The 24093-nt window shown below is 63.0% G+C and overlaps 4 protein-coding genes and 1 long non-coding RNA gene across 8 annotated transcripts in view; 2 read left to right on the forward strand and 3 right to left on the reverse strand.

Annotated features, from left to right (window-relative positions):
• Window positions 1-24093, forward strand: part of LOC142599985 (erythroblast NAD(P)(+)--arginine ADP-ribosyltransferase-like) — a 51320-nt gene that overhangs the window by 22729 nt on the left and 4498 nt on the right. The gene's annotated exons all lie outside the window — the stretch shown is intronic.
• On the reverse strand, window positions 719-3808 carry LOC142600007 (neuronal acetylcholine receptor subunit alpha-10-like). Its single transcript, XM_075742806.1, has 4 exons — window positions 3716-3808; window positions 2100-2254; window positions 1166-1698; window positions 719-1026 (listed from the first exon to the last, which is right to left on the reverse strand). Exons 1-4 carry the CDS (start codon window positions 3806-3808, stop codon window positions 719-721), a joined length of 1089 nt encoding a protein of 362 aa, XP_075598921.1.
• Window positions 10378-13626, forward strand: LOC142600194 (erythroblast NAD(P)(+)--arginine ADP-ribosyltransferase-like). Of its 2 annotated transcripts, XM_075742982.1 has the most exons (4): window positions 10378-10428; window positions 11983-12841; window positions 13152-13190; window positions 13298-13626. In XM_075742982.1, exons 2-4 carry the CDS (start codon window positions 12064-12066, stop codon window positions 13378-13380), a joined length of 900 nt encoding a protein of 299 aa, XP_075599097.1. In that variant the 5' UTR covers window positions 10378-10428; window positions 11983-12063; the 3' UTR covers window positions 13381-13626. The 2 variants fall into 2 exon arrangements, with proteins under 2 accessions (XP_075599097.1, XP_075599096.1); XM_075742981.1 differs by lacking the exon at window positions 10378-10428 and having other exon boundaries at window positions 11726-12841; window positions 13298-13508.
• LOC142599993 (uncharacterized) lies at window positions 14519-15116 on the reverse strand. Its single transcript, XR_012833481.1, has 3 exons — window positions 15086-15116; window positions 14819-14884; window positions 14519-14555 (listed from the first exon to the last, which is right to left on the reverse strand). It is a non-coding gene; the product is annotated as an uncharacterized LOC142599993 (long non-coding RNA).
• Window positions 15957-18620, reverse strand: LOC142600008 (neuronal acetylcholine receptor subunit alpha-10-like). The gene is made up of 5 exons (XM_075742807.1): window positions 18572-18620; window positions 17628-17701; window positions 17338-17492; window positions 16404-16936; window positions 15957-16264 (listed from the first exon to the last, which is right to left on the reverse strand). Exons 1-5 carry the CDS (start codon window positions 18618-18620, stop codon window positions 15957-15959), a joined length of 1119 nt encoding a protein of 372 aa, XP_075598922.1.

A 24093-nucleotide genomic window follows, 5' to 3' on the forward strand; every position in this document is an offset into this window, starting at 1 on the left:
ATCCGCCCAGTTGGCCATGGCCCCCCCTCCAGCATCCCCCCTGCAGCATCCCCCTCTCCAGCATCCCCCCAGCCAGCCATGGTCCCATCCCCCCAGAATCCCCCCCCCAGCATCCCCAAGCTCCGGAACGCTCCCCTCAGGCACCAGGCTGGTTCCCCTCTGTGTCTGTGGGCCCCGCGTCTCCACATCCCCCCTTTCCCCAGGACGTGCCCACTGCCCCCCGGGACGGCACCCTGTGTCTCCCTGCGCCCCCCACGCAACGTGCCACGTCCCGGGGTCCCCCCGGGCTGCGCCCCACAGCTCGGTGAGACCACCTCCCTCCCTCCTTTGCCCCACGCCCCCCCCCCAGCCCCGTGTCCCCTGGCTGTCGAGGCGGCAGACGATGCCATCTATCTATCCATCCATCTATCCATCCACATCCACGCAGGGAAAGGCTCTGCCCAGCCCTCCCACCTCTGCACGGCTCCAGATGAGGCTGCAAGGACCGGGCACGGCCCCACGGAGAGAAGGGTCCCACACCGCTTTGCTGCCCACTCCGTGCACACCCCCAGCCCACGCCCGCTGGTGCCGGTGATGCAGTGAAGCCCCGTGACCCTCCCCCGATCCCCAGGCAGGAGAGGCAGGAAACACGCTCCAGGGTTTATTTCCAGGGGCGCAGGGTGCAATGGGGGGACATGGGCACACGCCCTGGCGCAGCTGCCTGGGGGGCCGGGACCCCTCAGCCCTGCAGCTGGTGCAGCCCCAGTCGGCCCCCTGCCTTAGCGCCCACCTCCCCTTCCTCAGGACTCTCGCCCGGCATGCCGGCATCCCCCCTGCCCGCCCGCCCATATGGTGCCCGCTGGGGGCTCTTGCAGCTCTCGCCCACCTCGTAGACGCAGCAGAGCCGGGCCATGTGGTGGAGGATGAGCCGCCTGGCCCAGGGGGGCACAGGCCGGGCCCCTGGGCCGCAGTGGTGGACGTTCATGATGAAGATGGTCAGCGTGGTGGAGGCCGTGATCATGGTCATGGTGGCGATGTAGTACTTCCCTGTGTGGGCAACGGGCCGTGACGCTGCGGTGGAGGGGACAGAGACCCGCACACCCCCCTCCGCGCACCGCAGCCACCCATGGGTGCTGCCCATCACCCCGGCACAGACGCCCTGGTCCTGGGCGCCATCGAGGCTCACCAATGAGCGGGACGCTCTCCGAGGGCGGCTCGCTCTCTGCCACCAGCAGCTGGAAGACAGTGAGGGCCAGCAGCACCGTCACCCCCAGCGAGACCTTCTCCCCCGAGTCGGCTGGCAGGTAGAAGCCGAGGGGCGCCAGGAAGGAGACCATGATGCAGGGCAGGAGCAGGTTGAAGATGCAGAAGGAGGTGCGGCGGCGGAGGAGCAGGGTGTAGGTGACGTCGGGGTAGGGCTCGGAGCAGCAGCCATAGGTGATGACGTTCCTTGTGGCCGGCATGCCCAGCACCTCCCACTCCGCATTCTCCACGAAATCTGTCAGGTGCCCCGTGTCCAGCTGGTTGCGGAGGTCGATCTGGTTCCCTTTATAGGTCCAGGAGCCGAAGGTGAGTCGGCACCTCTGCCCGTCAAAGGGGAAGTAGGAGACGTCCACCTTGCAGGAGCTCTTGGTGATGGTGGGCGAGTCCCACACGATGTGCCCGTCAGAACGCAGCACCACGTTGGTCTCCATCGAACTGCCAAAGTGGTTGTTGGCGCTGGGGGAGGGACGGCTGTGGGGCCGGGACAGCCCCGAGCCCCACGTGGAGCAAGGGTCTGCAGGGCCAGGGCCAAGCGCTTCCCCCAACGCCGTGTCCTCTCCCCGCATCACCCTGCTCCCCGAAGAGGGAGCTTTGTGCACCAGCCGCCCCCATGGTGGCCTATCCCAACCGGCAGGTCGGTGCCAGGCACAGCTCGCTGCTGCCAGCCCCCCCTGCACCCCCCGGCCACAACTTGTCACCCAGTCGGGGTGACCATCTCCCTGTGTCACCCACACCAGGACCTCCCGCTTGTGCAGCTGCGCAGCCCTGAGGATGCCAATATGGCGTGTAGCCCCCAACAGCACCAGCCTGATCCCCCCCAGCTCCGGGAGCAGTGCAGGGGGCTGAGCACAACCCACTTGTTGTAGAGGATGATGTCTGGCCGCCAGACGTAGCTGCTGGGGATGCGGATGCTGTCGATGCCGTCGTAGGCGTCCTTGTCCCAGGTGAGGTGGGCGTCGAGCCAGGCCTGGCGGACCCACAGGTAGGAGGTGAGGACCTGGTTCCTCTCGTCCTGCCGAGGGGAGAGGGTGGGCACGGGGGATGGACCCTGTGCCCCAAGGGTCAGTGCTGGGTCCCGTCTTGTTCAACATATTCATCCATGACCTGCACGAGGGGACAGAGTGTCCCCCTCAGCAAGTTTGCTGACCATACAGAACTGGGAGGACTGGTTGACACACCAGGAGGCTGCACTGCCATTCAGCGAGATGTGGACAGGCCGGAGAGTTGGGCGGAGAGGAACCAACTGAAATTCAACAAGGGCAAGGGTAGGGTCCTGCACCCAGGGAGGAATAACCCCAGCACCAGTACAGGTTGGGGGTGACCTGCTGGGAAGCAGCGCCGCGGAGAAGGACCTGGGAGTGCTGGTGGACAAGAAGATCTCCATAACCAGCAGCGTGCCCTCGTGGCCAAGAAGGCCAAAGGTGTCCTGGGGTGCATGGAGAAGAGCGTGGCCTGCAGGTCGAGGGATGTTGTCCTCCCCCTCTGCTCTGCTCTGCCCTGGTGTGGCCACAGCTGGAGTTCTGTGTCCAGGTCTGGGCTCCCCAGTTCCAGACAGACAGGGAACTACTGGGGAGAGTCCAGGGGAGGGCTGCGAGGATGAGGAGGGGCCTGGAGCATCTCTGGTGTGAGGAAAGGCTGAGAGAGCTGGGGCTGGTTAGCCTGGGGAAGAGAAGCCTGAGAGGGGATCTGATCCACACTTCTCAATATCTAAAGGGTGGGTGTCAAGAGGAAGGGGCCAGACTCTTCTCAGTGGTGCCCAGCGACAGGACAAGGGGCAACGGGCACAAACTGGACCACAGGAAGTTCCACCTGACCGTGAGGAAAAACTTCTTCCCTCTGCGGGTGACCGAGCCCTGGGACAGGCTGCCCAGAGAGGTTGTGGAGTCTCCTTCTCTGGAGAGATTCCAAACCCGCCTGGACGCCATCCTGTGCGACCTGCTCTGGGTGATCCTGCTCTGGCAGGGGGTTGGACTAGGTGATCTCCAGAGGTCCCTGCCAGCCCCCACCAGTCTGGGATTCTGTGAATTTGCATCCCGTCCTAACGTTCAGTGCAGTGAATGGGACGGAGCACCAACCCATCTCGGCAGTGCTCACCCGCGAGGCTGGGGAGGGGGGTGCCCCAGAACGAAGCCCCCAGCCCCATGCCGTCATCCCACACAGCTGCAGGGTGTCCCCGAGGTCTCTCCCAGCTCCTTTATAGGCACCATCACCAGGGCATGTTTTGCAGCACACCTGAGCCATCCGAAATGGGGACGAAGCAACCGCTTGGTCCCTGCACCCCTCCCTCGGGGGCCGGGCAGGGAGCCCGCCAGGGGGCAAAATCCCACGCAATGCGGAGCACCGAAACGCGTCAGGAGCCCAGGGCCGTGCCTGGCCCCAGAGCCCCAGCAGGGAGCGGAGAAGCTGGGGCAGACGGGACGTGGTGTTTAAACCTCGGCTGGCCGAGGGGATGCTGTAACGTGTCTGGCATTGCCTTCTCCTTCTCCTTCTCCTTCTCCTTTGCCTTCGCCTTCGCCTTTGCCTTCTCCTTCTCCCCCTCCTCTGAAGTCCCGCCAGGGTCCCCCATCCTGCAGACACTGGGTTTCCATCAGCTGCCACCCCTGATTTCCAGGGGGACGTCCCAGCCCCTCCTGAGTCCCTCGCATCTGTCCACACCGCCCGGGAAGGGCACGGGGTGCTGCCCGCTGTCACAAAGGCGGGGCTCCGCCTGCGCCCCGTGTCACAATGGGGGGCTCTGCCTGCTGTAGTATTAAAAGGGGGCGCGGGGGCCCCGTGGGAGCAGGCAGCAGGCGCTGTGCATGGTAGTCTGGCCTTGTCTCGGCAGACTGCAGCCTCAGCCTCTGCCACACCAGCAGTGTTGGGGGTCCCCTCACTGGGGACCCAGGAAGTCATCGGGGACCCGCACCGCGGGCCTGTGCTGGTGACAGGAGTGCCAGGGCCGCACCGCAGCCGGTGCCATGGGGCGCTCCAACATCCCCACCTTGCCTGAGCTGTTGCCGCTCCTGATGCTCGTGCTGCAGCTCAGCCTGATCTCTGCCATGCTGCGGGCCAAGCGGCTCCGGGTAGGTGACCGTTGCACCGCACCACACTGCACGCACCGCGGCACACCATGGGGTGGGGTGGGGTGGCGTGGGGTGGGGTGGGGTGTCGTGGGGGACTGTGGTGTGGGGCTGGGAGCTGTTCTCATCTCACCCCACTTCTGGGGGTCTTGCAGAAGTGGTGGAAGAAGTCGAAGCGTCGGACGAGCATGGCCAGAGCCCAGCCAGAGAAGCAGAGTGGTGAGTGGCCCCGGCACCGAGCGCCCTGCAAACAGCCAACACTCCACAGCAGCCCCGACCCAGGGCTGTGCTGGGGGCTGCCGGCCGCTCACTCTGTCTCATCCCTCAGCAGCTTCTACCCTGGCAGACGGAGGAGTAGGGAAGCCTACGGTGACCCTGGAGACGTGGTGAGTGCTGGGGAGACCCCCAGATCCTGCCCCAGACCCTCGCCCCGTGCCCTGCCCCTGCCTGCATTGGGCAGCCCTTCCCACCGGCCATGGGGGGGGTGCTGCCCGCAGGTCCCACCGGAGGGGCTGGGGTGCAGCAGGTCTCTTCCTTCTCCTCTTCTGTAGGGACAACACAGAGGCTCCGAGCAGGAAGCGCCTGTCCCGGTGGGCCCCGCTGGCCTCCATGGACTCCCTGGGCTCCCTGTCAGGGAGCAGGTCCTCTTCCCTCAGCTCCCTCTATTCTTTCCCGGAGCCCTGGCATGGTGCGATGGCGGAGCTGGCAGCGCTCACCCGCCCGGGGCCCCCCAAGGCTGCCGAGGGGCCGGTGGCAGAGCCAGGGCCAGCCCTTGGCCAGGACCCCCCGCTGGAGCTGCCCCCGCGGACAGAGCAAGAGCGGGTCCCTGGGGAGGGCAGGGACAGGCCGCAGAGCCCCGTGGACGTGGAGCCGCCCCTCAGCAGCCACTCAGCCATGGCCACGGCCAAGGGGCAGCTTGTCCTCGACCTCATCCGCACTCTCCGGGACACCCAGGCAGTGACCGAACAGCAATGCAAGCAGCTGCAGACGGATCTGGCCCTGTGGCAAGGGGGGGCGGCGGTAGCCTGCGGTGGGACCAGAGCGTGGGCCCAGTGCCTTCAAGCGGAGTTGCCGTGGGTGGATGAGGACGTGGCCATGGACAAGGCTGCGGATGGGGACATGGCAAAGGACAAAGACACAGGTGCAGACAGAAGCAGCGCCATGGAGCAGGGCAGGAGAAGCCTTGAGGAGCTGGGCAGGAGCAGCCCCATGGAGCAGGGCAGAAGCAGCCCCAGGGAGCTGGGCAGGAGAAGCCCCATGGAGCTGGGCAGGCAGAGCCCAGTGGAACAGGGCAGGAGAAGCCTTGAGGAGCTGGGCAGGAGCAGCCCCACGGAGCTGCATAGGAGAAGCCCTAAAGAGCCGGGCAGAGGAAGCCCCATGGAGCCGGGCAGAATGAGCCCCATGGAACTGGACAGGAGAAGCCCCATAGAGCTGGGCAGGAGAAGCCCCACAGAGCTGGGCAGAAGCAGCCCCATGGAGCTGGGCAGGAGGAGCCCCATGGAAGTGAAGAGGCACGGCTCCGTGGGCCTAGAGAGCAGCAACCCCGTGGGGCCAGGCAGGAGCACCCTGGCAGAGCGTGGTGCCCAGCAGCAGGTCCCCCCGGGCCGGGCGTGTGGCCGGGCAGCCCCAAGGCTGTGCAGGGCAGGACGGTGCCTGCGGGAGGGCTGCGCCCGGCTCTGGCGCTGCCTCAAGGCCTGGTGGAGACGCCGCTGCCGGCCCCTCCACATCCGCTTCTGCAAGCCCCCGTGGTGGCAGCGCTGGTCCCAGAAGAGCAACAGGTTCCCTGGCTACTGAGCTGCCGGGGGCATGCGGGGCCGGGAACCCCCCTGGGGCACCCCTGCATCTGCAGTGTTATAAAAATAAATATTTTCTCTATCCCTAATGCTGTGGTTCTACTGCCCATCCCATGGCTGAGGGAGCAACCCCCTCAGTGCTCGACCCCGGCGGGGACGGGCTGGCACCAGGCACCACTGGCACCCACAAAACCGGGGGTGGGGGTGGCTGGTGCCCCAGCGGGTGTGCTGGCGTCTGGGGACCTGGGTGGGCTGGGGAAATGGCACCTCCTCAAGTTCCACAAGGGCAAAGTCCGGCCCCGGGGAGGAACAAGGCCAGGCACCAGCACAGGCCGGGGCACGTGGCTGGAAAGCGGCTTGGCAGAGAAGGTCCTGGGGGTGCTGGTGGGGGGCCGCGGGCCCCTGGGGCCAGGCAGGGGTCCTGACCAGAGGCGAGGGATGAGCGACTTGCTCCTTTTGACAGATGTGGTGCCTGACGGTCTGCCACTGGAACCAACCAAGGGACGTGGGGGCTGAGGGGAGGCCTCACAGCCTCTGTACCCAACGCCTTCGTTCTCCGCTGCTCCCCTCCTCCAGTCAACAGCACAACAAGCCTTGTCAAGGGCCAGTCGGCACACAATACTTGACTGAGCCCCACCTTGCCAACAGTATAAATCTGGCTTTCAGAACCCTCCCTTCTGAGGATGAGAACGGGTCGACGGGCCTGGACCTCTCCCCCCCCGCCCCAAGCAGGGACGCCTCTTTGGTAAGACTTGTGCCTCTGACTGTGTCGGGTGTTCCCCCGGGAAAGTACACTTAACAAAAGCGCTGAACTATTATGTCCAGCTGGATTTTTGCACTAAGTGTATTTATCGGTGAAATTCTGAACTTGTTTCATCTGCCGCCCCAATAAATGACCTGTCTTTTCGACTTTGCGACAGTGTCTCAGTGAAGGTCCTTGAGAGGGCTCCGACAGGCAAACGTGGACTCTGCTAAGTGGCCACGCGCGTAACGCTTTAGACGTGAACCCTTGAGCAAGTCTGGGACTTAGACTGGACCTAGCCGCACCTCGGCTCCTGAGAAGGAGTTGAGAAAGCAAGGGGGTCCTCCCTGAACCTGGGCACTCGACGGGAGGGCCCCCCTCAGCCACGTGTGAGACTCGTACTCTTTTCGCAACAGTAAAATTGGCATCATGGACAGGATTGCCGTGGATAAACTGCGGCGAAAATACCTGTGCGCGCCATCCCGAGTGGGAGTAGAATGGGGCCAAAAATTTTGGAAAGATGAGGACAACGTGGTGGAGTGGATGGACCAGTGTAGAAGTGAGCCTGGCAGTTTGGCCAGGGGGCCTTCTTCTCGGTGGAGACCTGCTACGGTGCCCTCATCAGGAACTTCTCCTTCTACCCCGATGAGGGCCCAGGGCCCCCCTGCAGCTGGGGAGGGCAGACCCCTGCCAGGACCCCTGCCCCCCTCCCCCCAAGGCTACCCCTGACTCCCCCTCTCTGGCACCCCCAGGCAGGAGCATCCATGGGGAACCCCCCTGCCTCTGGGGGTTATTCCTGGCAGCCACGGCCCTGGCAGCCCCCACGGGATCCTGAGCCGAGATGCCACCGCTGCCACGGCACCACGGCGAGGGAAAGGGGTCGGGAATGGGAGCCACCAGCTTCACGGGGCCGGCGGGACAGGACGGCATCATGGACAGGATTGCCGAGTGGGAGTAGAATGGGGCCAAAAATTTTGGAAAGATGAGGACAATGTGGTAGAGCGGATGGACCAATGGAGAAGTGAGCAAAAGATTAAAAAAGGTAAAGGCAAAGGAATTGTTTGTGCAGCGTTGGGGCTTGTTTGTCTTGTGTGCAAAGGAAAGCCAAAGGTCTCCTTCCCCTAAATGAACTGCAGATGTAGAATATACCTCTTTGAAACCACAAAATGAGATATCGAAAACCTCCTTGACCAGTGAGAACACAACCAGAGAGAAACTGGGGACATGGGTAGTTGCCCTTAGACTGAAAACCAAGGCTTAAAACCAGGGAATGGGGAACTTGAAATGCTGTTGGCCTGAGCAGAAGGGTGAGAAAAACAACTGCAGGAAAAGTGAAATCTCTTCCTAAATCAAATGCTGTTCTCAGTCTCAGGTAAACAAGTCTGCAAATTAATGCGCCGTGCAGATCCCGAGACATGGGATGGAGACATCTGGAATGATAATGGTAATGGTGAACTGGTGGAAGATTCCGATCTTACCCCAGAACCCGTGCCTATATGACCACTGATCAAAACCGAAACTACAAACAAAGGGGATGATGATGTTCGTACAACCGTACACATGTTCCCCTGGTGTCCTGCTGAATTGGCAAAGTTACAGGAAAAGTATTACAGGAACTCGGAGGAGTCCGAGACAGAATATGTGTGTTGAGTCTCCCTTACGGGGAGGATCGAATCTTGCCGAGCGAGGAAGAAGCAGGAGGGTATTGGGGCCCTGGAGTTTTTTTAACCGCTGCACCGGGCAATCGTAACTACTCATTAACTACGTGGGCTGCCAAGTGGGCTGGCAAGAAAGAAGAGATCCTCTTGTTATCAAAACATCAGGATTCTCTGACTTGGCTGCGTCTGTACAAAAGGTAGCCTGCATTCAAGCGATGTACAAGGGACGTGTTGATGTGCATGATTAACTCCCCTTATCCGTGGCCTCACGGACAGCCTGAAGACATATGTAGCCAGTGTCCAGGATGGGGTCCGAGCCACTCAGGAGGCTAATGCTGGACCTTACCGTGCACCCTGAGCAGGGAGACCCAACTATAGGGATCCGCCGATACCCACCTGGAGTGAGTTTGTACAAGAAATAGTGAATTATTGGCACCGCATGGGCTGGATTGGATTGACCACCGTGAAACCCCCAGAACCACTTCCTCGACGAGTTTGTCAGGTCCACAGCACTAAGCCTAAACCAGCGTTCAGACCCAAGTTCGATAAGGAATGTAACGCCCTGTGGCGTAGAGCCTTGCCGATGGGAGTGCCACGGGGCATGTTCCCATTGTAACCTGTGGCCAAAGGGACCAGAAGGGCCAGAGAGACTGCGAGAGCTTAGTTCCCACTCTTTCGATGCCACCAAAATGAGATAGTCAGACCTTGCAAAGGCTCGCTGTCCTTAGTGCGAGCAGTGAAGCGAGTGGAACAGGCAAGAAAAGGACAGATCTGATCATTCGGGGGCCTTTCCATCTCCTGGATACAGCGCGCGAGGGTGCAGCCGTTGCCCAGAAGCCTACAGCCCGGAAATGGTACGCCTGTCTGGACGGTACCGATGAAACCACATCGGTTACAGAAGGCAGCATTAAAGTATCTAAATTACAGGAAGACAGAGACAGCACGGTGTTATTGCAAATCCCGCCAAGCAAAGCGTCTGTGATTCAGGGGGCACCTCCTCTGAAGGAAGGCAGTGACCTTCAAGGGGTCTGGTTCACTGATGCACCATCTAAGAGGCAAACCCATGAGTGGAAGTATAAGGCGGTGACACTGGAAGTGGCCCCGGGGGAAAAGTTAAGCACAGGAACAGGTAAAGGAATCGCACGAGTAGGGGAGCTTAGGGCAGACCTACCGGCCGCCCGACATGGCGCCAGCCATATCTATCCCGACTCATCTGCTGGTTTTAAGGGATCCACAGAGCGAGTGGGTCTCTGGGCAGCCAACGACTGGCAGGTAAAGAGAGTCCCGCTCTGGCAAACCGCTGACAGTTGGAAACAATTGCAGAACTAGGAGAACAAAGGGTGTCGCGTATTGGGTGGGTGACAGGACAGGACTGATCAGCTCCTATCGCTGCCCACTTCAACCCACAAATCGATAGCCTCACCCCACTACAGGACATGGATGTCGTGAGCGATGACCACAAATGGGAACGCTTACTTGAATGGCTGCACGGGAAACGAGGCCACAGCGGGCGAGCCCATTTGTATGGGGAAGGTATAGCCCGAGGATGGCCCGTCTCGGTAAAGCCGTGTGATCGAGCGGTAGCTGCCTGCTCACGATGTCGTTTATAATTTAACAAAGACCATCCAAGTAAGGCACCTCCCCTGCATATCCGGGACAAGAAAACACTGTGGCACACCCGGCAGATCGACTACAGTGGCCCACTATGACCCTCAGGGGGTAAAAAATACATAGTGGTGAGAGTGGAGGTCATTTCAGGAGCTCCCATGGCTGCTGCCGTCACGGCTGCCACTGGGAAAAATACAGTCCTTAGTCTGAAGGAGTGGTTTAGTACACTTCCCCTTCTTGAGGGGATTCAAAGCGATAACTGGTCGCATGTTTCAGCATTTTTCAGCTGCAGTGGTACAAGACTGGTCAAAGGAAGAAGGGATCCGGTGGGTATTCCATACTCGGGCAGCAGGGTCCTGCCAGCCAGCGGTGCCTACGCAGCTGTATGTATGCCGGTCTGTCTGTACCGCTCTATCTGTGCATCTCTAGAGCTCGAGGTCTCTCTCTATAGCTCATGCCCCAGGGGGGCCGGGACTCCTCAGCCCTGCAGCCGGGGCAGCCCCAGTGGGCATGGGGGTCCCGCTGTGGGGCTCCTCTTCCCTGGTGCTGGTGGAGCTCCCACCCTGCAGCTCTGCGGGGAACGGGGGGTGCTCAGGACGAGCCACCCTCATGGGGCACCCACGGCCACCGCTGGTGCTGGGGGAGGACCCACGTGGGCAGGGGGTGCAGCGGGGTGCCTTGTCTCTCCTCCTGTGCAGGGGGAGCAGGGAGGGGTGGAGCAGGGAGCGCTTGTCCCGGTGGGCCCCGCTGGCCTCCATCGACTCCCTGGCCCAACGGTGGGGAGTGGCGGGGGGCAGCGGGGGCTCCTGCTGTGGGACCTTCCCAGGGAGCCATACTATCCCACCGGCCAGGATGGAGGTGCTGGTCCAGCTGGAGCTGCCAGGGGTGGACATGGATGCGGACATGGCTGCAGATGTGGACAAGGACACAGGTCTTGGCAGGAGCAGCCCCATGGAGCTGGGCAGGAGCAGGACCCTGGGGGGGGCTTCAGAGGAGGGGAGAGGGGAGGAGGGAAAAAAGGGGGAATAAAGGGGAAAAAAGTGGAAAAAAGTGGAAAAGAAAGGGAAAACAAGGGGAAAAACGGGGGGGGGGAGAAAAAAAAGGAAAAAAATGGGAAAAAAAGGAAAAAAAGGAAAAAAAAAAGGAAAAAGTGTGACGGCAGGTAGGCTGCAGCATCCCCTCAGCCAGCTGGGGTCAGCTGTGTCCCCCAGCCTCCGCACCACCCCAGAACCCCTGGGTCAGCAGGGCCAGAGCTGGGGTCAGGTGCTGCAGGAAAAGGCAGAGCCCCCGCGAGGCGGGACGGCACCCGCACCCAGCTTAAAGCCAAGGCAATTTATCCCACGGGGGGTTCCTGACCGTCCCCCACAGCCACGCTGCAGGGCAGGAGGGGGCAGCGGCTGCTCTGGGCGCTCGGGGGGTGGGAAGGTAAAAATAACCAGGAGGCGGGGGCTGGATCCGGGCCCCAGCAATCCTGGCCAGGGCTGCTATAAAAAGAAAGATCAGCCGATTCTCACCTCTCCTTCTGGCAGCGGGCAGGTGCCGAGGGGCCGGGTGCCACGGGACCTGGGGTGCAGCACCCCGACCCCAGTGCTGCGGAGGGGTCCCCAGGGGTTTGCTCCCGGCGGGGGACACCGCAGACCTGCAGTTGCCAGGGCCATGGTGCCAGGCGCTGGGGACACCCGCCCGTTGGCAGGGTTTAATGCAAGTCACGGGGTCGGGGTCTGGGCCGGTGATGGGAGGTGTGCCGAGCGGGGTGCCCCTGGCTGGGGATGCAACTGGGGGTGCTTTCGCCCAGCCTGCCCCGCTTCTCTCCGCAGCCCCCTCACAGGCCCTGCCGCCCTCCCCGAGCTGACCCTGCTCTCGCTCCCCCACTTCCCCAGCCCCTTGCGGAGGAACCGGCCGCTTCCCTGCCCACGGCACCGCGGCAGCTGGGTGCTTCTCCTGGGGGGGCTCTGCCTGCCATGGAGCACCTGGTGCTGGGCTTGGTGCTGCTGTCCGGGACCCTGGACTCTGCCAGCCCCCAGCACTGCCAAGACCAACACCCCTTCAAGGTGCTGGACATGGCCCCCAGCTCCTTCGATGACCAGTACCAGGGCTGCAGCCGCATGATGGAGAAGGAGCTGGAGGAGCTCAACCGCACCGAGTTCACCGACAAGGACTATGCCGAGGCCTGGAAGAAAGGTGCCGCTGAATGGCAGAGCAAGCCGCACCATGTCTCCCGTGTGCCAGCGCTGCGGCCGGAGCATGCGGTCGCCCTGCTGGCATACACCTGGCAGTGCGACCTGTACACGAAGTTCAATGCAGCCGTGCGTGTGGCCGGGCGCTCCCACGAGGAATACCTGAACACCTTCCACTTCAAGGTGCTGCATTTCCTCCTGAGCGAGGCCCTGCGTATCCTGCGGGACGCCCAGCCCCAAAAATGCCACCACGTCTACCGGGGCATCCGGGGTATCCGCTTCACCGCCCAGCAGCACCAATCCATCCGCTTTGGCCAGTTCACCTCCACCTCCCTCCAGAAAGACAAAGCCTTGAAGTTCGGCAAGGACACCTTGTTCTCGGTGGAGACCTGCTACGGTGTCCTCATCAGCAGCTTCTCCTTCTTCACCGATGAGGAGGAGGTCCTCATCCCGCCTTTTGAGATCTTCGAGGTCACCAACATCACCCACAATGGGAACAGAGCCTTCATCCAGCTCCGCTCCCAGGGCGCAAGCAGCACCTACAACTGCGAGTGGGTGAAAGGTGAGTGCCTGTGGGGACGGTCCCTCCCCGCCATCGGGGTGTGGGGTGCAGGAATGGGGGTGGCCCCATCCCACCAACTCTGCCAGGAAAGGGGGTCTCGATGGTGGGGAGGGCGAGGGGGGCAGCTTGCCTTTGGACGCGCATCCTTGCACGTCTCCCAGCCGCTCTCCCCTGGGGTTTGCAAAGGGGCCCTTAGCGGCAGAGCACGGCACAGCGTGGCATGGCACAGCGTGGCACGGCTGGGGAGGGGCGAGGAGCGGCACGGTACGTTGCGTGCAGCAGCTGTGCAAACGGTTGTTTTCTTTGGCAGAGAAGCGATGCAAGACCCTGGCATGCGTCTTCAGCGCAGGTGAGCCCAGAGCCCCCCTGCAGCTGGGGAGGGCAGACCCCTGCCAGGACCCCTGCCCCCTCCCCACCCCAAGGCTACCCCTGACTCCCCCTCTCTGGCACCCCCAGGCAGGAGCATCCATGGGGACCTCCCCCGTCTCTGGGGGTTCCTCCTGGCATCTGCGGCCCTGGCAGCCGCCGTGGGATCCTGAGCCAAGATGCCACCGCTGCCACGGCACCACGGCGAGGGAAAGGGGTCGGGAATGGGAGCCACCAGCTTCACGGAGCCGGCGGGACAGGACGGGTCAGCAGGAGGGCTGGGGGCACGGGGACAGCCCCGCTGCTCAGCCGTGCCATGGTGCCACTGGCCCTGGGGTGCCCCAGCAGCCCCAGGACACCAGCAGAGCCAGGACGAGACCTTTCCCTGGCTCCCACAGGAATAAAGATTTGCTCTGGGACTGGGGTGTCTCCGGGGGTTCCTGCGGCTCCCTGGGCTGGGGGCAGCTCGGGGTGGGGGGGCTGCAGTCGGGGTCTTCTCCAGCCCCCTCACATCCCCAGCCCTCCCGAATCCAGAGCATCCCGCAGAGCGATGCCCACAGCTCGGGTCCTGCTCGAGGGTTCCGGAGCGGTGTGTGTGTCTCCTTCTGCGCTCTGTCCCCTGCCTGCAGCCCTTCACCTCCTCCTCCTCCTCCTCCTCCTCCTGCTCCTCTGGTGCAGGGTGCAGCCGTGGGGCCAGGCATCCCCAGGGCAGGGGCAGGGGCAGGGGCAGGGGCAGGGGCAGGGGCAGGGGCAGGGGCAGGGGCAGGGCTGTCCATGGCTCTCCAGCCCCTCGCCAGGCTGGGAGGGGGTCAGGGATGGATCCTGCCCTCTGTGCGCACCAGAGCCTCCTCCTCTCCCTCCCTCCTCACCCCACAGGTGCCCCCAGCACCCGCGCACAGCCCCATCCCCAGGACACGGGTGACACCGGCCGACACCAGGCAGCCTTGATGTGCTTTAATAAACCCTGGGGTCCCACAGCTGGCTGCGGGCAGGTCCCTGGGCCGGCACGGGCAGCGCTCCTGCCTTGGTCAGGGGTGCCGGGAGACCCCCGCACAGTGGGAGTGGTGGACACAGGGCCATGCGGACCCCACGGCAGGGCCCAGAGACAGGCCTCTGTGGAGGCATCACGTCCCCATGACCAGGGCTTCCCCTCCCTGCCAGTCCCAGAGCCCTGGGTGGCCCCGCTGCACCCCTGGGACCCCCCACCCCGGTACTCACAGCATCGTCCCCTTGCGCACGGCCCTGTCCGGGTGCAGCTTCTCCACGAAGGAGGCGTTCCCCAGCCAGCAGAGCAGCGTGAGCTCGGGGAGTCTGCTCACCACCTCACACCACACCGTCACGCTCTCGCCTGAGGCCGGACGGGACGCAGGGTCAGAGGGGCTGCCAGGGCCCCGCTGCCCCCTGGGCCAGCCTGACCCTGACCATAGGTGCAGCCCCCACCAAAGGGGGAACGTGCCCCACCTCACCAGCACCCCAAAATCTCAGCTGAGGGTGGAGGATGCACCCCATTCATCTGCCAGGGCCAACTCCCCCCGTCCTCCCCCGGCCGGGGGTGTCAGCGCAGCCCCCCATCCCCAGGCCCCCCCTGCAATGCCCCCAGGGGTCACTCACCCAGGCGGGGGGGCTCTGACAGCGTCTGCAGGACAGTGATGCTGGGGGGCTGCAGGGCCATGGCACCTGGGGGAGCAGAAGCGGGTGAGGCGGGGGGACAAGAGTTGCCCCCCAAGACCCCCCATCTCCAGGGTGGGCAGGAGGGCAGGGTCCCACAGAGGGGACGAGGGGCATGGCTCAGTCCCAGCCCCCCACAGAGGCACCTTGCAGGGCACAGAGCCTGGACTTGGCCGTGCCCCCCGCAGCCCCCCCATAGCCCCCAGTTACCGATGCGGCCGGAGGCCAGGGCCCAGCAGAGGAGGGGCAGGAGGAGCCAGGCAGGGGACCCCGGAGTCCCTGCGGGCATAGATGGGGCTCAGCGCTGGGCACACTGGCATGCACCCCCCAAGCCTGGGACAGGCCGCCCAGCACCCCACCCAGCATCCGCCCAGTTGGCCATGGCCCCCCCTCCAGCATCCCCCCTGCAGCATCCCCCTCTCCAGCATCCCCCCAGCCAGCCATGGTCCCATCCCCCCAGAATCCCCCCCCCAGCATCCCCAAGCTCCGGAACGCTCCCCTCAGGCACCAGGCTGGTTCCCCTCTGTGTCTGTGGGCCCCGCGTCTCCACATCCCCCCTTTCCCCAGGACGTGCCCACTGCCCCCCGGGACGGCACCCTGTGTCTCCCTGCGCCCCCCACGCAACGTGCCACGTCCCGGGGTCCCCCCGGGCTGCGCCCCACAGCTCGGTGAGACCACCTCCCTCCCTCCTTTGCCCCACGCCCCCCCCCCAGCCCCGTGTCCCCTGGCTGTCGGGGTGGCAGACGATGCCATCTATCTATCCATCCATCTATCCATCCACATCCACGCAGGGAAAGGCTCTGCCCAGCCCTCCCACCTCTGCACGGCTCCAGATGAGGCTGCAAGGACCGGGCACGGCCCCACGGAGAGAAGGGTCCCACACCGCTTTGCTGCCCACTCCGTGCACACCCCCAGCCCACGCCCGCTGGTGCCGGTGATGCAGTGAAGCCCCGTGACCCCCCCCCGATCCCCAGGCAGGAGAGGCAGGAAACACGCTCCAGGGTTTATTTCCAGGGCGCAGGGTGCAATGGGGGGACATGGGCACACGCCCTGGCGCAGCTGCCTGGGGGGCCGGGACCCCTCAGCCCTGCAGCTGGTGCAGCCCCAGTCGGCCCCCTGCCTTAGCGCCCACCTCCCCTTCCTCAGGACTCTCGCCCGGCATGCCGGCATCCCCCCTGCCCGCCCGCCCATATGGTGCCCGCTGGGGGCTCTTGCAGCTCTCGCCCACCTCGTAGACGCAGCAGAGCCGGGCCATGTGGTGGAGGATGAGCCGCCTGGCCCAGGGGGGCACAGGCCGGGCCCCTGGGCCGCAGTGGTGGACGTTCATGATGAAGATGGTCAGCGTGGTGGAGGCCGTGATCATGGTCATGGTGGCGATGTAGTACTTCCCTGTGTGGGCAACGGGCCGTGACGCTGCGGTGGAGGGGACAGAGACCCGCACACCCCCCTCCGCGCACCGCAGCCACCCATGGGTGCTGCCCATCACCCCGGCACAGACGCCCTGGTCCTGGGCGCCATCGAGGCTCACCAATGAGCGGGACGCTCTCCGAGGGCGGCTCGCTCTCTGCCACCAGCAGCTGGAAGACAGTGAGGGCCAGCAGCACCGTCACCCCCAGCGAGACCTTCTCCCCCGAGTCGGCTGGCAGGTAGAAGCCGAGGGGTGCCAGGAAGGAGACCATGATGCAGGGCAGGAGCAGGTTGAAGATGCAGAAGGAGGCGCAGCGGCAGAGCAGCAGGGTGTAGGTGACGTCAGGGTAGGGCTCGGAGCAGCAGCCATAGGTGATGACATTCCTTGTGGCCGGCATGCCCAGCACCTCCCACTCCACGTTCTCCACAAAATCCGTCAGGTGCCCCGTGTCCAGCTGGTTGCAGAGGTCGATCTGGTTCCCTTTATAGGTCCAGGAGCCGAAGGTGAGTCGGCACCTCTGCCCATCAAAGGGGAAGTAGGAGACGTCCACCTTGCAGGAGCTCTTGGTGATGGTGGGCGAGTCCCACACGATGTGCCCATCGGAACGCAGCACCATGTTGGTCTCCATCGAACTGCCAAAGTGGTTGTTGGCGCTGGGGGAGGGACGGCTGTGGGGCTGGGACAGCCCCGAGCCCCACGTGGAGCAAGGATCTGCGGGGCCAGGGCCAAGCGCTTCCCCCAACGCCGTGTCCTCTCCCCGCATCACCCTGCTCCCCGAAGAGGGAGCTTTGTGCACCAGCCGCCCCCATGGTGGCCTATCCCAACCGGCAGGTCGGTGCCAGGCACAGCTCGCTGCTGCCAGCCCCCCCTGCACCCCCCGGCCACAACTTGTCACCCAGTCGGGGCGACCATCTCCCTGTGTCACCCACACCAGGACCTCCCGCTTGTGCAGCTGCGCAGCCCTGAGGATGCCAATATGGCGTGTAGCCCCCAACAGCCCCAGCCTGATCTCCCCCAGCTCCGGGAGCAGTGCAGGGGGCTGAGCACAACCCACTTGTTGTAGAGGATGATGTCTGGCCGCCAGACGTAGCTGCTGGGGATGTCGATGCCGTTGATGCCGTTGCAGGCGTCCTTGTCCCAGGTGAGGTGGGCGTCGAGCCAGGCCTGGCGGACCCACAGGTAGGAGGTGAGGACCTGGTTCCTCTCGTCCTGCCGAGGGGAGAGGGTGGGCACGGGGGATGGACCCTGTGCCCCAAGGGTCAGTGCTGGGTCCCGTCTTGTTCAACATATTCATCCATGACCTGCACGAGGGGACAGAGTGTCCCCCTCAGCAAGTTTGCTGACCATACAGAACTGGGAGGACTGGTTGACACACCAGGAGGCTGCACTGCCATTCAGCGAGATGTGGACAGAGAGATCTGGGCAAAGAGGAACCCAATGAAATTCAACAAGGCTGAGCGTCGGGTCCTGCACCCAGGGAGGAATAACCCCAGCACCAGTACAGGTTGGGGGTGACCTGCTGGGAAGCAGCGCCACGGAGAAGGACCTGGGAGTGCTGGTGGACAAGAAGATCTCCATGACCAGCAGCGTGCCCTCGTGGCCAAGAAGGCCAAAGGTGTCCTGGGGTGCAGGGAGAAGAGCGTGGCCTGCAGGTCGAGGGAGGTTCTCCTCCCCCTCTGCTCTGCTCTGTCCTGGTGTGGCCACAGCTGGAGTTCTGTGTCCAGGTCTGGGCTCCCCAGTTCCAGACAGACAGGGAACTACTGGGGAGAGTCCAGGGGAGGGCTGCGAGGATGAGGAGGGGCCTGGAGCATCTCTGGTGTGAGGAAAGGCTGAGAGATCTGGGGCTGGTTAGCCTGGGGAAGAGAAGCCTGAGAGGGGATCTGATCAACACTTCTCAATATCTGAAGGGTGGGTGTCAAGAGGAAGGGGCCAGACTCTTCTCAGTGGTGCCCAGCGACAGGACAAGGGGCAACGGGCACAAACTGGACCACAGGAAGTTCCACCTGACCGTGAGGAAAAACTTCTTCCCTCTGTGGGTGACCGAGCCCTGGGACAGGCTGCCCAGAGAGGTTGTGGAGTCTCCTTCTCTGGAGAGATTCCAAACCCGCCTGGACGCCATCCTGTGCGACCTGCTCTGGGTGATCCTGCTCTGGCAGGGGGTTGGACTAGATGATCTCCAGAGGTCCCTGCCAGCCCCCACCAGTCTGGGATTCTGTGAATTTGCATCCCGTCCTAACGTTCAGTGCAGTGAATGGGACGGAGCACCAACCCATCTCGGCAGTGCTCACCCGCGAGGCTGGGGAGGGGGGTGCCCCAGAGCGAAGCCCCCAGCCCCATGCCGTCATCCCACACAGCTGCAGGGTGTCCCCGAGGTCTCTCCCAGCTCCTTTATAGGCACCATCACCAGGGCATGTTTTGCAGCACACTTGAGCCATCCGAAATGGGGACGAAGCAACCGCTTGGTCCCTGCACCCCTCCCTCGGGGGCCGGGCAGGGAGCCCGCCAGGGGGCAAAATCCCACGCAATGCGGAGCACCGAAACGCGTCAGGAGCCCAGGGCCGTGCCTGGCCCCAGAGCCCCAGCAGGGAGCGGAGAAGCTGGGGCAGACGGGACGTGGTGTTTAAACCTCGGCTGGCCAAGGGGATGCTGTAACGTGTCTGGCATTGCCTTCTCCTTCTCCTTCTCCTTCTCCTTCTCCTTCTCCTTCTCCTTCTCCTTCTCCTTTGCCTTCGCCTTCGCCTTCTCCTTCTCCCCCTCCTCTGAAGCCCCGCCAGGGTCCCCCATCCTGCAGACACTGGGTTTCCATCAGCTGCCACCCCTGATTTCCAGGGGGACGTCCCAGCCCCTCCTGAGCCCCTCGCATCTGTCCACACCGCCCGGGAAGGGCACGGGGTGCTGCCCACTGTCACAAAGGCGGGGCTCCGCCTGCGCCCCGTGTCACAATGGGGGGCTCCGCCTGCGCCCCGTGTCACAATGGGGGGCTCTGCCTGCTGTAGTATTAAAAGGGGGCGCGGGGGCCCCGTGGGAGCAGGCAGCAGGCGCTGTGCATGGTAGTCTGGCCTTGTCTCGGCAGACTGCAGCCTCAGCCTCTGCCACACCAGCAGTGTTGGGGGTCCCCTCACTGGGGACCCAGGAAGTCATCGGGGACCCGCACCGCGGGCCTGTGCTGGTGACAGGAGTGCCAGGGCCGCACCGCAGCCGGTGCCATGGGGCGCTCCAACATCCCCACCTTGCCTGAGCTGTTGCCGCTCCTGATGCTCGTGCTGCAGCTGAGCCTGATCTCTGCCATGCTGCGGGCCAAGCGGCTCCGGGTAGGTGACCGTTGCACCGCACCACACTGCACGCACCGCGGCACACCATGGGGTGGGGTGGGGTGGCGTGGGGTGGGGTGGAGTGTCGTGGGCGACTGTGGTGTGGGGCTGGGAGCTGTTCCCATCTCACCCCACTTCTGGGGGTCTTGCAGAAGTGGTGGAAGAAGTCGAAGCGTCGGACGAGCATGGCCAGAGCCCAGCCAGAGAAGCAGAGTGGTGAGTGGCCCCGGCACCGAGCGCCCTGCAAACAGCCAACACTCCACAGCAGCCCCGACCCAGGGCTGTGCTGGGGGCTGCCGGCCGCTCACTCTGTCTCATCCCTCAGCAGCTTCTACCCTGGCAGACGGAGGAGTAGGGAAGCCTACGGTGACCCTGGAGACGTGGTGAGTGCTGGGGAGAGCCCCAGATCCTGCCCCAGACCCTCGCCCCGTGCCCTGCCCCTGCCTGCATTGGGCAGCCCTTCCCACCGGCCATGGGGGGGGTGCTGCCCGCAGGTCCCACCGGAGGGGCTGGGGTGCAGCGGGTCTCTTCCTTCTCCTCTTCTGTAGGGACAACACAGAGGCTCCGAGCAGGAAGCGCCTGTCCCGGTGGGCCCCGCTGGCCTCCATGGACTCCCTGGGCTCCCTGTCAGGGAGCAGGTCCTCTTCCCTCAGCTCCCTCTATTCTTTCCCGGAGCCCTGGCATGGTGCGATGGCGGAGCTGGCAGCGCTCACCCGCCCGGGGCCCCCCAAGGCTGCCGAGGGGCCGGTGGCAGAGCCAGGGCCAGCCCTTGGCCAGGACCCCCCGCTGGAGCTGCCCCCGCGGACAGAGCAAGAGCGGGTCCCTGGGGAGGGCAGGGACAGGCCGCAGAGCCCCGTGGACGTGGAGCCGCCCCTCAGCAGCCACTCAGCCATGGCCACGGCCAAGGGGCAGCTTGTCCTCGACCTCATCCGCACTCTCCGGGACACCCAGGCAGTGACCGAACAGCAATGCAAGCAGCTGCAGACGGATCTGGCCCTGTGGCAAGGGGGGGCGGCGGTAGCCTGCGGTGGGACCAGAGCGTGGGCCCAGTGCCTTCAAGCGGAGTTGCCGTGGGTGGATGAGGACGTGGACGGGGACATGGACATGGACATGGACAAGGCTGCGGATGGGGACATGGAGATGGACAAAGACACAGGTGCAGACAGAAGCAGCGCCATGGAGCAGTGCAGGAGAAGCCTTGAGGAGCTGGGCAGGAGTAGCCCCATGGAGCAGGGCAGAAGCAGCCCCAGGGAGCTGGGCAGGAGAAGCCCCATGGAGCTGGGCAGGCAGAGCCCAGTGGAACAGGGCAGGAGAAGCCTTGAGGAGCTGGGCAGGAGCAGCCCCACGGAGCTGCATAGGAGAAGCCCTAAAGAGCCGGGCAGAGGAAGCCCCATGGAGCCGGGCAGAATGAGCCCCATAGAGCTGGGCAGGAGAAGCCCCACAGAGCTGGACAGGAGAAGCCCCACAGAGCTGGGCAGGAGGAGCCCCATGGAAGTGAAGAGGCACGGCTCCGTGGGCCTAGAGAGCAGCAACCCCGTGGGGCCAGGCAGGAGCACCCTGGCAGAGCGTGGTGCCCAGCAGCAGGTCCCCCCGGGCCGGGCGTGTGGCCGGGCAGCCCCAAGGCTGTGCCGGGCAGGACGGTGCCTGCGGGAGGGCTGCGCCCGGCTCTGGCGCTGCCTCAAGGCCTGGTGGAGACGCCGCTGCCGGCCCCTCCACATCCGCTTCTGCAAGCCCCCGTGGTGGCAGCGCTGGTCCCAGAAGAGCAACAGGTTCCCCGGCTACTGAGCTGCCGGGGGCATGCGGGGCCGGGAACCCCCCTGGGGCACCCCTCCATCTGCAATGTTATGAAAATAAATATTTTCTCTATCCCTAATGCTGTGGTTCAACCACCCATCCCATGGCTGAGGGAGCAACCCCCTCAGTGCTCGACCCCGGCGGGGACGGGCTGGCACCAGGCACCACTGGCACCCACAAAACCGGGGGTGGGGGTGGCTGGTGCCCCAGCGGGTGTGCTGGCGTCTGGGGACGTGGATGGGCTGGGGAAATGGCACCTCCTCAAGTTCCACAAGGGCAAAGTCCAGCCCCTGGGGAGGAACAAGGCCAGGCACCAGCACAGGCCGGGGCACGTGGCTGGAAAGCGGCTTGGCAGAGAAGGTCCTGGGGGTGCTGGTGGGGGGCCGCGGGCCCCTGGGGCCGGGCAGGGGTCCTGACCAGAGGCGAGGGATGAGCGACTTGCTCCTTTTGACAGATGTGGTGCCTGACGGTCTGCCACTGGAACCAACCAAGGGACGCGGGGGCTGAGGGGAGGCCTCACAGCCTCTGTACCCAACGCCTTCGTTCTCCGCTGCTCCCCTCCTCCAGTCAACAGCACAACAAGCCTTGTCAAGGGCCAGTCGGCACACAATACTTGACTGAGTCCCACCTCGCCAACAGTATAAATCTGGCTTTCAGAACCCTCCATTTTGAGGATGAGAACGGGTCGACGGGCCTGGACCTCTCCCCCCCGCCCCAAGCAGGGACGCCTCTTTGGTAAGACTTGTGCCTCTGACTGTGTCGGGTGTTCCCCCGGGAAAGTACACTTAACAAAAGCGCTGAACTATTATGTCCAGCTGGATCTTTGCACTAAGTGTATTTATCAGTGAAATTCTGAACTTGTTTCATCTGCCGCCCCAATAAATGACCTGTCTTTTCGACTTTGCGACAGTGTCTCAGTGAAGGTCCTTGAGAGGGCTCCGACAGGCAAACGTGGACTCTGCTAAGTGGCCACGCGCGTAACGCTTTAGACGTGAACCCTTGAGCAAGTCTGGGACTTAGACTGGACCTAGCCGCACCTCGGCTCCTGAGAAGGAGTTGAGAAAGCAAGGGGGTCCTCCCTGAACCTGGGCACTCGACGGGAGGGCCCCCCTCAGCCACGTGTGAGACTCGTACTCTTTTCGCAACAGTAAAATTGGCATCATGGACAGGATTGCCGTGGATAAACTGCGGCGAAAATACCTGTGCGCGCCATCCCGAGTGGGAGTAGAATGGGGCCAAAAATTTTGGAAAGATGAGGACAATGTGGTAGAGCAGATAGACCAATGGAGAAGTGCGGAAAAGATTAAAAAAGGTAAAGGCAAAGGAATCGTTAGTGCAGCGTTGGGGCTTGTTTGTCTTGTGTGCAAAGGAAAGCCAAAAGTCTCCTTCCCCTAAATGAACTGCAGATGTAGAATATGCCTCTTTGAAACCACAAAAGGAGATATCGAAAACCTCTTTGACCAGTGAGAACGCAACCAGTGAGAAATTGGAGACACGAGTAGTTGCCCTTAGACTGAAAACCAAAGCTTAAAACCAGGGAATGGGGAACTTGAAATGCTGTTGGCCTGAGCAGAAGGGTGAGAAAAACAACTGCAGGAAAAGTGAAATCTCTTCCTAAATCAAATGCTGTTCTCAGTCTCAGGTAAACAAGTCTGCAAATTAATGCGCCGTGCAGATCCCGAGACATGGGATGGAGACATCTGGAATGATAATGGTAACGGTGAACTGGTGGAAGATTCCGATCTTACCCCAGAACCCGTGCCTATATGACCACTGATCAAAACCGAAACTACAAACAAAGGGGATGATGATGTTCGTACAACCGTACACACGGTCCCCTGGTGTCCTGCTGAATTGGCAAAGTTACAGGAAAAGTATTACAGGAACTCGGAGGAGTCCGAGACAGAATATGTGTGTTGAGTCTCCCTTATGGGGAGGATCGAATCTTGCCGAGCGAGGAAGAAGCAGGAGGCTATTGGGGCCCTGGAGTTTTTTTAACCGCTGCACCGGGCAATTGTAACTACTCATTAACTACGTGGGCTGCCAAGTGGGCTGGCAAGAAAGAAGAGATCCTCTTGTTATCAAAACATCAGGATTCTCTGACGTGGCTGCGTCTGTACAAAAGGTAGCCTGCATTCAAGCGATGTACAAGGGACGTGTTGATGTGCATGATTAACTCCCCTTATCCGTGGCCTCACGGACAGCCTGAAGACATATGTAGCCAGTGTCCAGGATGGGGTCCGAGCCACTCAGGAGGCTAATGCTGGACCTTACCGTGCACCCTGAGCAGGGAGACCCAACTATAGGGATCCGCCGATACCCACCTGGAGTGAGTTTGTACAAGAAATAGTGAATTATTGAACCAGCATTCAAACCCAAGTTCGATAAGGAACGTTAACGCTCTGTGGCGTAGAGCCTTGCCGATGGGAGTGCCACGGGGCATGTTCCCATTGTAACCTGTGGCCAAAGGGACCAGAAGGGCCAGAGAGACTGCGAGAGCTTAGCTCCCACTCTTTCAATGCCACCAAAATGAGATAGTCAGACCTTGCAAAGGCTCGCTGTCCTTAGTGCGAGCAGTGAAGCGAGTGGAACAGGCAAGAAAAGGACAGATCTGATCATTCGGGGGCCTTTCCATCTCCTGGATACAGCGCGCGAGGGTGCAGGCGTTGCCCAGAAGCCTACAGCCCGGAAATGGTACGCCTGTC

Source organism: Balearica regulorum, chromosome 1 (assembly GCF_011004875.1).
Source record: "Balearica regulorum gibbericeps isolate bBalReg1 chromosome 1, bBalReg1.pri, whole genome shotgun sequence".
Classification (NCBI taxonomy): Eukaryota; Metazoa; Chordata; class Aves; order Gruiformes; family Gruidae; genus Balearica; species Balearica regulorum.

Bases quoted from the DNA above. Each gene is read 5' to 3' on its own strand.
- LOC142600007 (XM_075742806.1), bottom strand. From the start codon at position 3,808: ATGGGGGACCCTGGCGGGACTTCAGAGGAGGGGGAGAAGGAGAAGGCA. The intron at 1,699-2,099 runs GTGGGTTGTGCT...TCCCTCCCCCAG, and splicing joins GACATCATCCTCTACAACAA to CGCCAACAACCACTTTGGCA. The intron at 1,027-1,165 runs GTGAGCCTCGAT...TTGCCCACACAG, and splicing joins GGAGAGCGTCCCGCTCATTG to GGAAGTACTACATCGCCACC.
- LOC142600194 (XM_075742981.1), top strand. From the start codon at position 11,872: ATGCAACTGGGGGTGCTTTCGCCCAGCCTGCCCCGCTTCTCTCCGCAG. The intron at 12,842-13,151 runs GTGAGTGCCTGT...TTTCTTTGGCAG, and splicing joins CAACTGCGAGTGGGTGAAAG to AGAAGCGATGCAAGACCCTG. The intron at 13,191-13,297 runs GTGAGCCCAGAG...TGGCACCCCCAG, and splicing joins GGCATGCGTCTTCAGCGCAG to GCAGGAGCATCCATGGGGAC.
- LOC142600008 (XM_075742807.1), bottom strand. From the start codon at position 18,620: ATGGGGCTGGGGGCTTCGCTCTGGGGCACCCCCCTCCCCAGCCTCGCG. The intron at 17,702-18,571 runs GTGAGCACTGCC...CTCTTTGCCCAG, and splicing joins CCCCCTCCCCAGCCTCGCGG to ATCTCTCTGTCCACATCTCG. The intron at 16,937-17,337 runs GTGGGTTGTGCT...TCCCTCCCCCAG, and splicing joins GACATCATCCTCTACAACAA to CGCCAACAACCACTTTGGCA.